General features: G+C 41.9%; 2 protein-coding genes across 4 annotated transcripts; one reads left to right on the top strand and one right to left on the bottom strand.

Annotated features, from left to right (window-relative positions):
• The first annotated feature begins 3,691 nt into the window (after window positions 1–3,691).
• Window positions 3,692–7,913, top strand: MILR1 (mast cell immunoglobulin like receptor 1). 3 transcript variants are annotated; one of them, XM_019290774.3, is made up of 7 exons: window positions 3,692–3,860; window positions 3,953–3,997; window positions 4,831–5,118; window positions 5,356–5,640; window positions 6,146–6,259; window positions 6,711–6,800; window positions 7,221–7,352. In XM_019290774.3, the coding sequence occupies exons 1-7, from the start codon at window positions 3,827–3,829 to the stop codon at window positions 7,232–7,234; spliced, it is 870 nt and encodes a 289-aa protein (XP_019146319.1). In that variant the 5' UTR covers window positions 3,692–3,826; the 3' UTR covers window positions 7,235–7,352. The 3 variants fall into 3 exon arrangements, with proteins under 3 accessions (XP_019146319.1, XP_019146318.1, XP_019146320.1); XM_019290773.2 differs by lacking the exon at window positions 7,221–7,352 and adding an exon at window positions 7,656–7,913 and having other exon boundaries at window positions 3,693–3,860; XM_019290775.2 differs by lacking the exons at window positions 6,146–6,259; window positions 7,221–7,352 and adding an exon at window positions 7,656–7,913 and having other exon boundaries at window positions 3,695–3,860.
• Window positions 7,914–10,010: 2,097 nt separating this feature from the next.
• On the bottom strand, window positions 10,011–16,165 carry POLG2 (DNA polymerase gamma 2, accessory subunit). The gene is given in 10 exon segments (XM_010407376.3): window positions 10,011–10,710; window positions 11,595–11,695; window positions 12,282–12,362; window positions 13,202–13,342; window positions 14,302–14,475; window positions 14,860–14,965; window positions 15,104–15,251; window positions 15,645–15,684; window positions 15,686–15,822; window positions 15,825–16,165. Coding segments are annotated over 10 exon segments (1,419 nt in total). The 5' UTR covers window positions 16,150–16,165; the 3' UTR covers window positions 10,011–10,544.
• Window positions 16,166–16,212: the final 47 nt, after the last annotated feature.

A 16,212-nucleotide genomic window follows, 5' to 3' on the forward strand; every position in this document is an offset into this window, starting at 1 on the left:
CTTCTCTGTGCCAGTAGCATGTGACTGATTCAGCTCCTCAAGGACATTTTTAGCTCCTCTCTGCTAACTGGATTAAAGTTCCTCAGTTCAGAAACACACATCACACCCTGTCACTGTCACACAGTGCCCTTTACTGGCAGGGTACCAGTGTACGTTTTGCTTAACATCCAGCATTTCCAGTTGCAGCTGGAGAACAGCCTCAAGCTCTGCAGCAATATTCATCAGAGTACGAACAGTGACAGAGGAGAGGTCAGTAACTTCTGGCTGCAGAGGGAATTAATCCTGGAAATACTTTTCCTTCTCTTACCATTATTTCAAAATTGCTTGATGATTCCCCAAGCATTATTCCACATCAGTTTCGTGGGTAAAATTCAGTTGGTAGTGACTCAACGAGCTGATCCAAGTTGACAGAAAATCTTTCAGCAGTCTGTACAAACCAAGAGGCAGAATTTATTTGCTCCTGATCTGCTGCAGGTGCCTACAGCCAGCCAGCCACTGCTGCTCCTCATGTAACTGCTGGTGCTGACTGCACAGAGGGGCAGATACTCCTCAGATACACCTCAAGTACACCAAGAGAGGCTTGAAAAAGGCTGAAAAATACATATAGTCAGTCCTGGCATATGCGTTCTTTTTAAAACAGTTTTTTCATTCAATATGTTAAGTATTGTAGGAAAAGAAAGTTTAACTTTTATCAGAGGTTAGGAACCAGAAAAAAGTTTAAATTACATCTATGAATAATCTGAGTGATTAAGCTAACAGAGTACTCTATATTGCATTCTTACAGCAATTCCTGAAAACATTTGTCTGGAACACTTTCCATGCAGTGATGTTTGAAATTATCCCAAGAGAAATGCATTAGTAACCCCAGTTTTTGAAGTTTCATCACATTTTTTTCTTTCTTTCTTTCTTTCTCCATTGTTGGGAGATGATTCAGAGGACAAATATACCATTTTAAAATATTTCATCTTTGGGGGATTTGGGAGGTGCTAGGTTAATCAAACTGGGTACACGAAAGTTCCTTTCACCTGCTGACATGTTCTTTGCAATCTGCAATCAATTGAAAACCATTCACTATGTCAAAATTCTCATTCATAACCAGAGGATTACTGCAAGAAATTTAAAGCTACCTTAAATATGCATAGAGAAGAGATCCTTTCCTCTTCTTCTCTTACTTGTCCTCCAGAAAAACAATTCTCTCACAATCAAACTCCATGTACTTGAAGTAAACAGCAGACTTGCCCCCACAGCCTTTTTGGAGTGTGAAAATCCAGTATTCAGTGACCTGCCTATATCAGTAAAACCTTTTTGCACAGACAAAACAGAAGCAGTGATTTAATTCATCACCAGACATAACTGTCAGTACATGTGATTTCTGGCAAACCTTCTGCAGACATCCACTGCAGCAGATGCTCCTCCAGAATGCAGGACCTCTCAGGATGAGAAACTGGGACTGGGAATAACTATATGTAATAATTCTTATAATTCTGCTGAAACACACGAATTTCCTTGGAAGCCTGTGACAGAACAGACACAGTGTGAAGCCATCAGAGCCTTACTACAGAACACTATCAGACTGTTTTCATCCTCAAGTTAAAGAACTGAATTTGTGAATGAGAGCTCAGTTTGGCTTATTCCCTTCCACCTGCTCACTTGAGGCAGAATATTGTCACAGCACCAAGTGATACATATTTCCCTTTCTGACTTTTTAACTTACTTGTTTTGGCTGGATGACTTCTGTTCTGTTCTGCAATGTTCTGCTCATTATTCTTTGTCAAATCTATTCAGTTCTCCTTACGTGTACAACCACATTAATTCCAGGCAGGAAATTTGCAAATCTAATAAAAAGGGAACTCCAAGCTCACACAGTATCTTACTGCTGCTATAAAACTCTCTGTACACATGCTGAAAAAACCAACATCCTCTTAGTCCAAAGGCAACAGCCAGCTCTGCCTGAAAAACAATCCACATGGAAGCAAACTTCTCACTTTCAAACAGAAACCAGGGGTTTGGACCAGCACTTGTCTTCCCCGGAGACACAGGCTGTGTATCCTGAGGCTACACACCATTAAAGCTGCTGTACATGAGAGATTCTGCTAACACCTAAACTTTTATTTTTTAGAAGGTGTGGCCAGATTCACAGCTCGTTCACTGTGTAACTATTCCCCTTTACCCACACACAAAATGAAGCAGCTTCTTAGGAAAACCATTGGGTTGCAGGTGAGCACCACCAGCCAGGGCTCCTGAGGGCTGTTTGTGAGGGTTTCTGACTAGAGCAGGCTCCCACAACAGCCAAATGTACAAACACCCCCATCCTCCCCCCAACAGCTGCACTTTCACACATGCTTCCTGACAGCTGGGAAAAGATGTGCCGCTCTTGCGGTTTGCTGACAGCATTCCCACATCAGAAACATTTCTGAGGGGAGGGTGGAGATAGCCTTAAAAGAAATTTTAAAAGAAAACAAACCCAAAGAAGTAAACCTCCACCAAAATTAAAAAAAAACAAAAAGGAAGTGCACACAAAGTTCTGTAAGGAAATTTTGCAATGCTGCACCAGCCAAGGATTTGGTAGGGATTCTGTATAACTCAGGGAAGGACTGCAGGGCTATGTCTTGTTGCCTTCAGAAAGTGGAAAGAAAGAAATAAGAAATAAGACAAGGATCACTGTTAAGTCGTTTTCTGTGTAAGCAATTGTACAACAGGGCCTGGAGTCCTGCAGAAGGCATTGCCCGTGCATGGCTGATGATTACATTTACTTTGCCCAGAGTAAAGAACATCTGCTTGCCAAGACTGTCATTATGTAGCTTTGCATTACTGATTACTTCATCAAATTAGTCATCAAGTTTGTTTATGCAGTAGTGTTGAACTCAAGTTCTTTATGAGATTCGTACTTTCTAGCATAAGATCTCTCTTCCTCACAGCTTAATATTTGAAGTTCAACCAAAATATTTTCTGAACTAGCTAGTTAGCTATAAATACTTATTAGCATCTTAAAACTTCTATAGATTTGATACTTTTTTTGACTGTTTTTTAAAAATTATACTGCTGCTAAAAACCCACCCAGTACCATGTACTTCCTTAGTCTCAGCTATATTATCACTTGCACTATCTGTAGCAAATCTGTGTCTCTTTGATATGGATCAGTGATCTCATTCATTCCCCTACAAGAACAATGCTAGAAAAACTACCCAAAAGGAGAAAGGTGGGGGTTGGTCTCTCTTCCCAAGTAACAAATGATAGGACAAGAGGAATCAGCCTCAAGTTGCACTGGAGGAGGTTTAGATTGGATATTAGGAAAAATTTCTTAATGGAAAAGGTTGTCAGACATTGGCACAGGTTGCCCTGGGAAGTGGTGGAGTCACCTAGAGGGATTTAAAAACATGCAGATGTGGCACTTGGGGACATGGTTTAGTGGTGGAGCTGGCAGTGCCGGGGGAATGGTTGGACTTGATGCTCTTAGAGGTTTTTTCCACCCTCAGTGATTCCCTGGTCCTGCAGTGCATGGCAGGATGGCTCTACCACACAACTCACGGGGGAAACTGCTGCTCACATCAGCCACGTCTTAGGACAACTGTACACAACATTTACCTGTATCCCAAACTGCTGCTCCACACTACTGCTCCTCTCTCTGACCACTACTCTGCCTGCCATAGGCTAACATATGTGGAATATGACAAAATTCTCTACAGAAACATGAGTAAAGATCAGCACTGATCAGCAGTTTCTGTATTTAGAACTTCCTCAAGTCCTAAAGCCCCTCCTCCATCACCTTCAAAAGGAAGATCTCTGTCATGTAACTCCACCAGCTCTCTTGCTCAGTATCTAGAAAATGTATTTTCTCACAGTTCTGCTGTTTTCCTACCGTAAGCCAAGGACATGCTTCTTTCGTACTACAAATCTTTCTAAACCAAAACCATTGTTTCTTGTCTGAAAGCTTTTCTTTTTCTTGTCTTAGCTCAAATGTCTCAGCAGATACAGAAAACTACTGCAAATGGCAAAGGTAGGTTCTCTTTTGTTGATTTTGCAGTGCTGAGATTGACTGCTATCCAAAAAAATGGGGGAGGGATTTAAAAATGTCCAAAAATTTCATGCAAAATTAAATCTTTTGCCTCTCCGTGAGCCAGTTTAAAAGTTTCTATACAAAGTTAACTGTCTCTTTGCTGACCTGTATTTAAAGTCAAAATTTCTTTAAGTTGTTAAAACATTTTTTTCCCCATGGAAATATTGTAATTTATTTTAGTCATGACTAGTTCAGTACCATTTTCTATGAAAAGACAAGTGTTTATTGCAAATTTATTTGTGTAAGATCATGAAAGGAAACAAAATTTTGAGACCATCAAGGCCCTTACTGCTACTATTCAAATGTTCAATCTACTTACACAGGGTTAGTTCAGTCTGTTTATAGACAGCCACAATAAAATACTGCTTTTGCTTTCAGGTTTACATGCTACCTCTCAATTAATATATAAGGTTACTTTCTCTATACTCTAGTATTTATCTTTTATACTTCTCGAATTTTTTAATTGCTGCTGTAGTTCAAAAGTGGTGTTGATGGTTCATCTGAACACATCCATAGGCTTTGTGCGGCTGTGCCTCTTTTGCATGAACACATGCACTTTTCATCATGTGGGAAGCTGCATTCTGGTTTTGAAAAGTAATTGAGTTGCCTGCTATTAGAGGTGTGTTGGGGTAACCGAGACAAGGTGGAAAAAGTATAATGGCCTGTTTCAACACAAATAAGCATAGCTTGGCTGTCAATGTATTTTGGGAAAAATCTGGGGGTTTCTTGAGTCACAGGTGCAGTCAGCTCACTCAGAAGTTTTTTCCTTCCAGAGATGCTGTCCAATCCCAAGCTTGTACTGGTTCAGGGGGCTTTGAACGTGGTGATGAAACAGAATGTGACCCTCTCCTGCCTCTCTGAGTCTGCATCTCCACCTGTCAGATACACACTGTTTAAGCACAACCAGCAGGTATCTGCTTTAAACAGGTCAGACTTGACCCCCGCACTGTTCACCCTGACCATCAACTCTGCCAGCGACGTGGGGGAATACAAGTGCAAAGCTGAGTACATCATCTCCAGTGGTGGAAAATACTGCAACAGCCTCATCTTCACCCTTATAGGTACGTCTTGCCATACACCTTCCCAGCACTGGCTATTCCAGGGGCACACAGCCATCTCTTGACTGAGGAGCTGAACTTTACTGCTGCTCTCACCTCAAGAGCTGGCAGTGCTCTCCTGCCTGGGCTCACAATCCCTCTGTGCTCAGGTCTTTTGCCAGTGTTGTCACTTCACTTCAAATCTTGTGTGGAGTTTGTCCTGTACTCAATGATTCAGACTTTTCAGTTTTCTTTCTACAGAGCCAATTTCCAAACCAGTGCTGAGCTCACCCACCTCTCAGGCAAAGAAAGGCCAGAACGTGACCCTGTCCTGTCTCTCGGAGAATGGATCTCTTCCCATCTCATATCTATTCTTCAAAGGATCACAAAACATTTCTCCCCAAAAGACAATGCAGAAGAGGGAAGCAGCTGTGATTTTTCTGTTTATTGATTCCCTTAGTGACTACGGAACGTATAAATGCAAAGCTAGTAACAGTTTTCCCAATAATGCAAAATACAGCAATGGTTTCAACTTTACATTAGCAGGTATGGATGAAAAGAGATTACTTACTGTTGACCGACTGGGATCACACAAAATTCAGAATGTTGTAACTATAGAAGTTTTTAGCCTGATATTTTGTTCCTGCAATGTGATGTTCAAAATATAATTTTTTAAATTAAAAAAAGAAAATTGAGTTTTTTAAATTAATGCAAAACCATAGAATTTCATGCATCCTAGACAGCAGTAGAAGTGACCATGGAGGATGTCTGTGAAAGACTCACTTTTACAAGAGACCCCTGGTCCACCTTGGAAAGAGTCGGGTTTCATTTTTCTCTCTGGTCCTATGAAAGAACTTACTGGCACCAGCAAGCTGCCTTCCTTCTGCTGGGGCACAGAGCCTTTGGGACTCTCCTGAGCAGTTACATTAACCCCAGTTAACCTAAAAGCTGAAAGAAATTTCGAGTCTTGATCTCAATTTACAGAAAATACTTAAAATATGAAACAACACTTCATTGCATGAACACTTTTTTTTCTTCTTCTTTTTGGCAGAAGAGAGAAGCCATTCTCAGCCCCTGATAATTTCTCTTGGGCTAACCCTGCTACTACTCATAGTAGGATTTGCTCTCGCAATCCCATTTTTCATAATTCCTTTGTATAAAGCAAGTGAGTTATTTGAATGTCTGTTTCATTTTCCAAATGTCATTCATGTTGTCAATATATTTTACTGTGTAAACATCACGTTATCAGTAGAGTAGCTCCTGGTATTTTAACATGTTGTTGAGTCTCCTCTCAAGCAGCACTGGCAGCTTATCAAGACATTGACAAGGCCAAATCTCTGAGCTGTGTTTTAGATGAAAGATGTGGGGTGGGGGAAGCAAAACAACATCTAATGTAATACACAAAAACACTGGAAGGAATTTGACCTCACTGGGAAGGGAAATCTATTCAAACGCCCTTGGTTAAAGAATAATTCTGATTGTGAAAATAACATTACCTGAGATCTCAAAATACTACAAATACATTGAAACTGTTTATTTCTGTCTAAGAAAAATCTCTCTCTCTATATATATATATATAAGTATATACACACATGTTTTTCTTTCACAATTTGCAGAAAAATTTAAGTCTACCAGGCCCTCAACTAGCTTTACTTCAACAGTGAATGCAGAGGAGTCTGAAAATGAAGTCATATACACAGAGATAGGTAAGTTCCTGTCACCCACTGCAGTCAGGCAGGTTTCTCCAGGTACTGCAAAATCACTGTAAGGGGACACCTACTGACCCTCCTGGCAAAGGCATTATTTGAAATCCCTCAGAATCCGTATTTGGCACCATCTGACAGCCATACAACCAGAACTGCAGCTGGTTAAATGAACTGAGGTTCTATTAAAAAACCCAAATGGGTGTAATGCCTATTTACTAACAGACAACAGTGAGCTATATGAAGTTGTAGCAAAGTAAAATTCGCATAGCTCCTGCATTCTACTCAAAATTGTTCAGTACTTTAGTTCTTTATTCCACCCTTCTTAACCTTGGCAAGACTCAAAGTCAGTTCAAACTGAAATTATGACACGACAACAAAGCAACTGACCTACATTAAGGCATTTTACTACTTGAATTGCAGAAAACACACGATAATGAAGACACTACCTGACAGCCACAATGCTCTGAACTTGCAAGTTTCTACATCTTCCTTCTAGGGGAATGTCTCTTTTCAAGGGGAAAAAGAACCCCCCAAAATAAACCAATAGCAAAGACATTTACGTTTCCCATTTCTAAATATCAAAATGGAATAACTATCTCCAAACAAACCTGCCTTCCTGTTCATGTAGTAGATAGAATTCTCACTGCCCTGCTGGATCAGCTCAGTGCTGTACAGATGCTCGTGCCAGGTCTCAGCCTGCAAGGACAGGGATAAGAGCTCTGATAAGGCCCATGGATGCTCCATGATTTATATTCAGTATGGAATCTCACTGCTTTGTTTCAAGATTATAGAAAAAAAAGTCTGATTCAAGTTGTTTGCAAGTGAGTTAACTGCTGTTCATCATCCTTAATCCAGAGCCTGTTAAACCAGAAGAAGAATACATCAACTTTTCTGTTATTAGAAGAGAAGAGGAAAAAGGTGAAAACCTCAAGCTATAATATCAAAATATCTGATGCACACAAATATGTTTTGAGGGGATTTTGCAGGGTGGAGGCAGGGCTTAAATACTTGAAATTGCTTATGAAACTGCTTAGTTACTATGGTGTTGGGGTTTTAGTTTAGTCTTAGTTTTTTCCTGTTAAAGGAATTTTCTCCCATATGCATGTTGCTAGGGGACAAATAGCTGTACTTAAGAAAAACAAAAAGGGGAGTGGGGCGGGCCTGGCTACTCCTTTGTCTACACCTGGGTGTGGGGTCAGTTCGCTCTGAGCGTCCGGAGAGAGAAGCTGCAGAGAAAGGAGCTGCTGCTTCTTTCTTTTTGGCCGTTCTTTCTTCCTGCTGGAAACAACGCCGGGACCCCAAAAGCCGCTTTTCCCTGCCCTGCTGGAGACCGAGCTGTGGCTGCCCTGCTCCGCTGCTGCTTCGAGCTTTCGCTACGCTGTAGCCCTGCTCGCCCTGCCTGCCTGGGCCTCCGTGGGGTTTTCCCATCTGGATACATCTCGTCTGCCACCCCGGGATTTGCGTCCGTCCCTGCCGTTTCAGCCTGCTGTTCCTGAGAGCCCGGGATCAGCTGCCCAGCGGTTTGTGAAGCCTTTGTTCCATCCCTTCCCGGGATCCCAGGGCACCAGAGCCGCGTGCTCCCCGAGCTCGCTCCGGAGCGCCCCTGCAGCCGCGGGGGAACCATCGCACCTGCCCTGCTCACCGGGAGCCGCCAGCGCCCCTGCCGGCTGCGAGCGGAACTGCACCCGAGGGGAAAGGGCCTGACAGCCGAGAAGGCTGGCACTGGGTTTGTGATGGCTGTTACTGCCATAGTTGTTGTTGTTTTGTTTGACTGGTTATATACATATATATATAGAGAGAGTAAAGAACTGTTATTCCTATTTCCCACATCTTTGCCTAAAGGCCCTTGATTTCAAAATATAATAACTTGGAGGGAAAAGGGGTTATATCTGCCACTTCAAGGGGGGCCTCTGCCTTCCTTAGCAGACACCTGTCTTTCAAAACCGAGACATATGGAAAAACTAAAATAACTTTAAAACTGTTTTGAGGCGGGGGAGAAAAAATAAAAAAAAATACAACTAACCATCCTATGGCAACAAATTCAACAGCCTCACTATGATACCATGCAGAAGATGTCATTAGTAACCACGTTGCAGATGTAATGTTAATTCTTCTTCTGTGTATCTGTACCAAAAACACAATTATGAATTATGTTATTCTGGCTTTTAGCAGCGATGAGGGTATGTTCCACAGTCTATTCAAAGGTCCTCATCAGAGACTGTGTACCAGGTATGACTTTTTTGTGACTAACTTAATCATATTTTTAAAGAATTTTTCAGCCCTCAAATGTGCTAAGTCCCAGCAAGCTGCACAGAAAGCAATGATGTTTAGATACCAATTTCCTGGCCTAAGCAGTTCGTAGACAGACAACGTAGCTCACTTTCTACTAGAAAATAAAATCTTTGAGCCGTAATATCTAAGGACTTCAACTTAGGAGAAAAAGCAGAACAGATAAAACATAGAATTACATGTAAAGCTTTCATGCAGATCTAAGTTTCTGAATTTAACAATTCTGCTAATGTAGAAACTGGATTGTGTGCACACATAAGATAATCAAAAGGCTTTTGTCCAGTGTAAGGAAAAAAGAAAAAACTCCCTCTTAGGCACTAGAAGATCTGTATTTGGCTTCTATGTAACTGCAAGGATGGCAATTACTCAGTTCAACAGTACTGCAGCTCTCAGAGTAAGGATATGTTGCTAAAATTAAGTTTTGGGATGGTTAACTTCAAAATAAATTCTGTATCCTGCTACAGGCTGTTTCTCAGATGTTGCTGGGTTGTTTTAATATCATTCCATAGCCCCCTTATTTAGAATTCTATGAGTTCAGTAAGAACACACTATGCTAATCTTGATTATATCTAGCATACATATTCCATACAGCAATTATTATTGTTGTTACAAATTACTCATTTATAGTTAAGTGAGCACCATGTTAATAGAAGACTTTAAGGCAAGTTCTTGTGTTTCATGACACTGATGATTATCAGCGGCCACAGGCCTTTTTGCACAAACCTTAAGCACTTCATACAGTGACTGAACAAGCTGTACAGGCACTGGAAATCTAGACAAGATCAGAAACATACAGTTCCGTATCTCTGCAAACTCTTGTATCTGATTTTAACAGCTATGCTTAGGTACAGGAAAAACATGATCACACATTAGTCTTTTTCCACCATTTTATCCACAGAGACATTTTGTCCACGAAAAATGTTCGTAAAAAACCTTACAATTTATTTAAATCTATTCCTCTGTTACTCTTGATAATATATTTCTGATTTTTTTTGTATATCAAAGTCAGGATGAAGTAGCTTACATGTTTAAGAACTGAAGCCATGTGATTAAAATACATTTCTACAAACAGATGGTACAAAGATACTTACTGATGTTATTAAAATATTTAAGATTTGGAAGTCTTTTACATAAATACCATTTTCCACTAGAAATCATAATTGTGTTAGTAACACAGATGAAAGTTGAATTTTTAGCTTAGGATAGAGCACTTGCAATATGATAGTAAATCCAAAGACGTGAATAAGAATATGGTTAGCCTTGCTAACAAGTGACAACTTTTTTCTCTTGCCTTTTTCCAAGCTAACTGGGAAGACCCAGATTTGACAGAAAACAGACACACCACCAAGTTTTAGCACAACTGTTTGCAGAGAAACCACTGAGTCCGTGAGACAATGCTGAAACCAGTTCAGGCAAAGATGTCTAAGAAAATCCTTTTATTCAACAATTTTAAGTTTACATATTTTTGGCTGACGTAACATACTTTGTTAAAAAGTCCTTCAGCCTGGAAATGTGCATCATTTCCTTCATGGTGGTGTCTCTACTTCTCAGCTGGACCACTCCATTCTCTAGAGTGCCATCACCTACCAAGACCATGAAGGGAATACTCATCTCATCATACCTGCAGAGAAAAGAACCCACCTGTTACTGCTTTTGGTGTATGGAAAAAAATCAGACAACTTACATACAAATGACCATAAACTGTAAATATTTAGTTTTGCTGTATTGCATTAAGTCCAGTGTGACACCTCCAGTTTTCCTGTTGCCATTCCTTGCTTTCCTGATTAGATTTCTTTATTATTTAGCTACAAGAAGGATCTTTAGTGACCTATTAAAAGAGTATTTTTGTACAAGGAGAATTTATCTTTCTGACTTAGTTTTACTGCACATGAACAAATAGTTGCATTTATCTTCTCTCAGAAAAAAACACTCATCACTATGCTCAAGATGCATTGACATAAGGAGCCATATGCCCCAAATTCACTCCTGATCAACAAATCATAAATGAAGCCCCCAAATGGAATAGCTGTTTTTATATCCACAAACAGTTCCATCACATACACTAATGGCAATGGTTCCAGGCTTGGAAGAACTTTCAAGTTCAAGCCTAGACACAGTGTGCTGTTTGAAATAGTGCTTAAGAATGAAATACAGAACCAGACCAGATGCAAAAATGGGGGTGAGGGTGGGAAACAGTTCTGCAGCTTATAACTCATCTGAAGAAATTTATTTTCTACATGAGAGTTTTTAAAAGGCGCTTCACAGTTCCAGGGAAATAATAGTAACATGTGAAAGGCTTCTACTTCACTTAATTTAAAAAATGATCTGATACACACTTTTCATAATAAAACTACTTGAATCCAAGTCTGTAGTTCAGGATCCACACCTTCAGTCAGTTACTGCACTCAGTGACTTCCTACTGAAAAAAAGGCGTATTTACACCAGTCCACAGAAAGTCATCTTTGACCTTCATAGTTTAATTTACAAAAGACTGTTTCTCCTTACTTTGTATAAAGTTGCTCCAGAGACACCTGCAGAGTTTCCAGATAACCTGGCCATACAGAAATTCCATTTTCTGTCAGTTCATTGAACAATCCTTGACAAACCTGTGTTCATTTAAAAACAAAAGTTAAAAGACAGACTTTGAGGTTTGAGACGGTATACAAAGAAACCATTAAAACTCTTAACATGTGTGGTATTAACATTCCTAGATGGTGTTAATTTGCTGCCTGAAATAATCTCAAATTAGAAAGCAGCCTGGCAGTTATGTCTCCACTTCTGTTTAAAAACATGCCAGTGTAAGTTTCCTTCCTTCTATGGGGACTTCATGACTGACTTAAATGAAAACTTTTAAAAAATCCTTCTGAAGATGCAACCCATGTGTCAAAATAACTCTGAAAGATGAAGAAGCTGAAAGGGATTGTGTTATTTATTTTTCTTAATTTTGCACGGGACAAGCATCAGCTCTATTGTATCAAAAGCAGTTGTGTCTACACAAGGAACTGCCTGCAGTGAATTCCTTCGGCTGTCATCCACAAGCTGCAGAGTTAGAGCACCATGAACTCTGCACAACCAGGAATCTCCAGGAGTCAAAGCAGCAGCACGATTCTCTTCAACATAAACAGTGTCTGAATTGTAACAGGTTACACGGAGAGTCAATGCTCAAAATTAAAATACTCTCTTACAACATACCTGCCTCAGCTCTGTTGTTGGACCTTTTCCTACATCCAAGGCCACTTTAAGGGGTGCTAAGCAAGGATGAAGCTTAAGTACCTAATAAATTTACAAAAACCAACAGTTTACTCAATGTATTTATCATGCAATTCTAACCAGAACTAGGAAATAGTAATTTTTTTAAATTAAATTAAGGTTCTAAACATGCGAAATTTTCTCACAGCACAAAATCCTGAATTAGAAGCAAGCTGTATTTTATGCAATGAGCACACAGCCCAGCTACATTCACGTGGCAGAAATTATTCTATTTTGGCTGAGCTCCAGAAAAGAGATGAAGATTTGTTAGCAGAGCTCCATTATCTTGAATGGAGCCAGAGTAATCAGAGACTGTGCAGCAGGCAGTTCCCATCCAGTCTGCTGCCTGTTCTTAAAGCCCAAACAGCTGCCTGGGTAACAGGCACTGACAGCCAGCACTCCAACTCCAGAACACAGGGTAAAAGTGGGGATAATGATGGTCCTAGGGGAAATAGCCCATTACCACCTGTGACCCACTTTTCTACTCTTCTCAGCCACTTTCAAACGCTGCTGGAAAAGACAAATTCCTCTCTCCCATAAACTGCAGCTACATTCTGATTTCTCTTAACTCCATCACTTGCATGTCAAGAGCCTACCTACTCATCAGAGAGAAAGGTAAAAAAGGAAAAACGAGAAAAAAATGAGAAAAAAAATGAGAAAAACTGCTTATGTGGGTGACAAGGACCACAGGGGCTGTGCCATGGGGCCTGCCTGGTGCTACCAGTGAGAGGGTCCAGTCTGCGCCCATTGGGAAGGGATCAGGATGGCCATGTGGAAAAGGAGACATTGCAATGCTTGAATTTACCCCATTGTCTGTGGGGTTTGTACTTAAGACTTTTCTCACATATTCTACATGAAATTACCTTTCTCTGTGAATTTTTCCTTGCTGTTAATGGATTCTCAACTAGCTGTAGAGAATCAAAGAGATATGCTAACACTCCTCGGTCCAGATTCCCACTCATAGACAGAACATGAGGGATGACATTCTTCCTTCCATCTCGGCCCTGAAGAGAAAAAACCCACACGGAAAATATGAAAGATTGTCCTCAAAACCCTTTTGCTAGCTTTAAATGTATAATGAGGCATTGAGCTCAAGCACCCTTACTACATTTAAAATATAGACATTTATTTAAAACATTACCAGTAATCTTAGCAGTGTATCTGTAACCAGGTAAGACTGCAACAGTGGGGAAAGCAGGTCAGGGTAGGATGAGATTAGTTTCTTGCTCTGCCACTTTGATCATAAATTTAAATCTATGGCAAATACACTTGAAACTCTGCATTTTCTTTTGGAGGTTTGTAGATTACTTTCAAGCGACCATGAGTCCCCACATTCTGAGAAATCCCTACGTAACCCAGTTTTGTAGAAATAAACTGCAAAAGCAGGAAAGACAGGACTGTCATGAGAAGAAGGAGGTTGCAATTGACTGGTGAAATACAAAATTACTCTGATTTTCTCTCTTCAGCCTAACTCCAAACACTGCCGTTTACCAGAGGTTTGTCCCTCTCTAACATATTCCGTGGAGAGGTTTCCCTCTGGTCCATCCCTCCTTTTTCTGTAAAGCCATTTTTATAACCCATTAATCTACAGAAACTTCTACATACATGAAAGTGAACAAGCTACAGCAAGAAAAAAACCTCCACATTTACAGGCTCTTTTTGATGCAAACTGGACAGTGCAAAACACAGTCTGTCACATACAGGAAAAGGCTATGCCAGTGACAACAGCTGTCCTGTCAATATAGCTCATTTTTAATTTTGAAGAGTTCCTTGTAAAAAAAAATACCAAAACACTGTTTCATCAGCTTTTGAAAATGAAAAGTCTGACTGCAGAGTATCAACTGTACTACTTTTGCAGCAAATGAATAAAAAGCCAGCCACACGCTCAGCAAGTGGATCAGCAAAGAAACCATTTCTCTCACACATTTTTACCAGGAAAGATGTTGAAAACAGCAAAGCTTACAAGTAATTTTGATCTCTCTCCTGGATACAGCTCTAATAGTTCAGTATCACTAAGGTTCTTCAGTGTTTCTATTGTTTCTGTTCCCCAAGGAAAGCTGTAATGTAACTTAAATCCTCTTCTGCCTTCTTCATCCTGAAAGTCACTGCTGCTGAAGTTACACGGGCCTACAGCAAACTGAAAATAAGAGGTGTAAGAGGTGATCACTATTGTGAATCCTGTATTAACTACAAAACCAAGTCTGCAATGCAAACTGAAGTCTGCGATTTTCAGCAAAAGGTTTTTTTACGTTACGGCCCGAATCTCTTGGTTGTTTTATGGCATTTTCATCTCGTATCACTGACAAACACAAAACACTTATATTTCTGCAAGTCACGTTATAAACTACTTATTAGGTTTGTCATCAACTTCAGTAGCTTTTCAATTTCCATGAGAAATACACCTATTTCAGTGCCTAGAACAGGCCAGCAATGTAAGGCCATAAAACCAACCAGCGTGACTATTCCCCCTCTGAGACACAAAGGAGTAGGCCAAGATTCCCCATGGATATGCTGCTGTTACCTTTCTCCACCACTGGAGCCTCTGGCGTAGCCAGTAATCGAGCCACTGTCCTGCAGTTCTGGGAGAACTAAACCATGCAAGCAAAGACGTGGTCCTCTCGCCTATTCTTTAAACAACAGCAAGGGCAGCAAGTTAACACCTTCAGAAACAACAGGGGAAAAGCAAGAAGCAGCATTCAAAAATAATCCAAAAGTGAAATAGTCGGTATAGGTATGATAAGGGATTAACTCCTCTATTACTCTACCTTGTAGGGGTTTTGTTCTGTTGTTCACTTTCTGGAACAGAATGTTCACTTTCTGGAACGGAATGGAAGCACACTCCAATTTGAGCAAGGCCAAAGGGCAGTCGTTTGTTCACCAGCTCTAAGCAGCTGACATACTGCGCCAGAACACCTGCAAAAAACAAAGCCCTGATTTTAGCAGCCACAGGAAAGTTTCTGATGTTTTAACTCTACCAAGAACAAATAAAGCACATATTATACACGTGTTGTTTGTACATGCAGTCCCACTATCTTTACTAGCTTTGATGCTTTGCAGAGATTGATTCAGTAGGCTGGTTCCTCTGGGCACGTTGATTTTAATGTGCTTTTCCCCAAATCACAGGGAGCCCATCAGCTGCCCACCTGTGCTGGTCAGGTCCTTGAAAAGCAAACAAATTCACAGCCTACAGAAGGAACGTTCCGAGAGCACCAACACAGCTGGAAAAGTCCCTTAATGCAGCTGCTTCGCTCCCAGCAAGAAAGCCGCTCGCAGGCTGCAGGCTGTGCGGAGCCACCCGGGACCTACCGGGCAGGAGGCTCTCCCGCAGCACTTCCGCGGCCCCCATTCACTTCTTCCAGGGCCGGGCCGCCCGGGTTCTGCCCACTGCCCTGGCGGGCTTCGCGCAGCGTCTCCAGGTGCAGCAGCCGCAGCCCCTGCGCGTCCCGCAGGGCGCCGGGGGGACCGTGAAGCGGGGCGTCCACGGGAACACCTGCTCCCGCATGGGCAGAGCCGAGTCCCACCACTGCGCCGCCAGGTTAGCACGCAGCGCCGCGCCCAACGGCCCGAAGCCGGGGTGGCGGCCGCTCAAGTAGGCGCGCCAGGGCACCGGCCCCGCGCCGCCCCGCAGGAAGCGCCGCCGCCAGCACACCTCCAGCAGCTCCGCCCCGCCCGCCACCTCGGCAGCACCGCCGCCCGCCGAGTACGGCCGCGCCGAGCACCCTGCCGGCTCCGCCCGCTCCGGGACCCGCCGTCGCCTCGGCTGCCCCAGGGCGGCGCGGCCGCAGCAGCTTTGGCGGGAGCCCAGCGCCATCTTGCAGCTCCCTCATGGAGGGGCCGCGGGGAGGATAGGGGGGAAGGGGGGAGGGGTCGGGGC

The sequence above is a fragment of the Corvus cornix genome, chromosome 18 (assembly GCF_000738735.6).
Source record: "Corvus cornix cornix isolate S_Up_H32 chromosome 18, ASM73873v5, whole genome shotgun sequence".
Lineage (NCBI taxonomy): Eukaryota > Metazoa > Chordata > Aves > Passeriformes > Corvidae > Corvus > Corvus cornix.

What these genes read in the sequence shown, in the direction of transcription:
- MILR1 (XM_019290773.2), top strand. Translation starts at nt 3,827, where the DNA reads ATGTATTTTCTCACAGTTCTGCTGTTTTCCTACC. An exon ending in TTTCAACTTTACATTAGCAG is followed by an intron (nt 5,641 to 6,145) that starts GTATGGATGAAA and finishes TCTTTTTGGCAG; the next exon opens with AAGAGAGAAGCCATTCTCAG. An exon ending in AGTCATATACACAGAGATAG is followed by an intron (nt 6,801 to 7,655) that starts GTAAGTTCCTGT and finishes TCCTTAATCCAG; the next exon opens with AGCCTGTTAAACCAGAAGAA.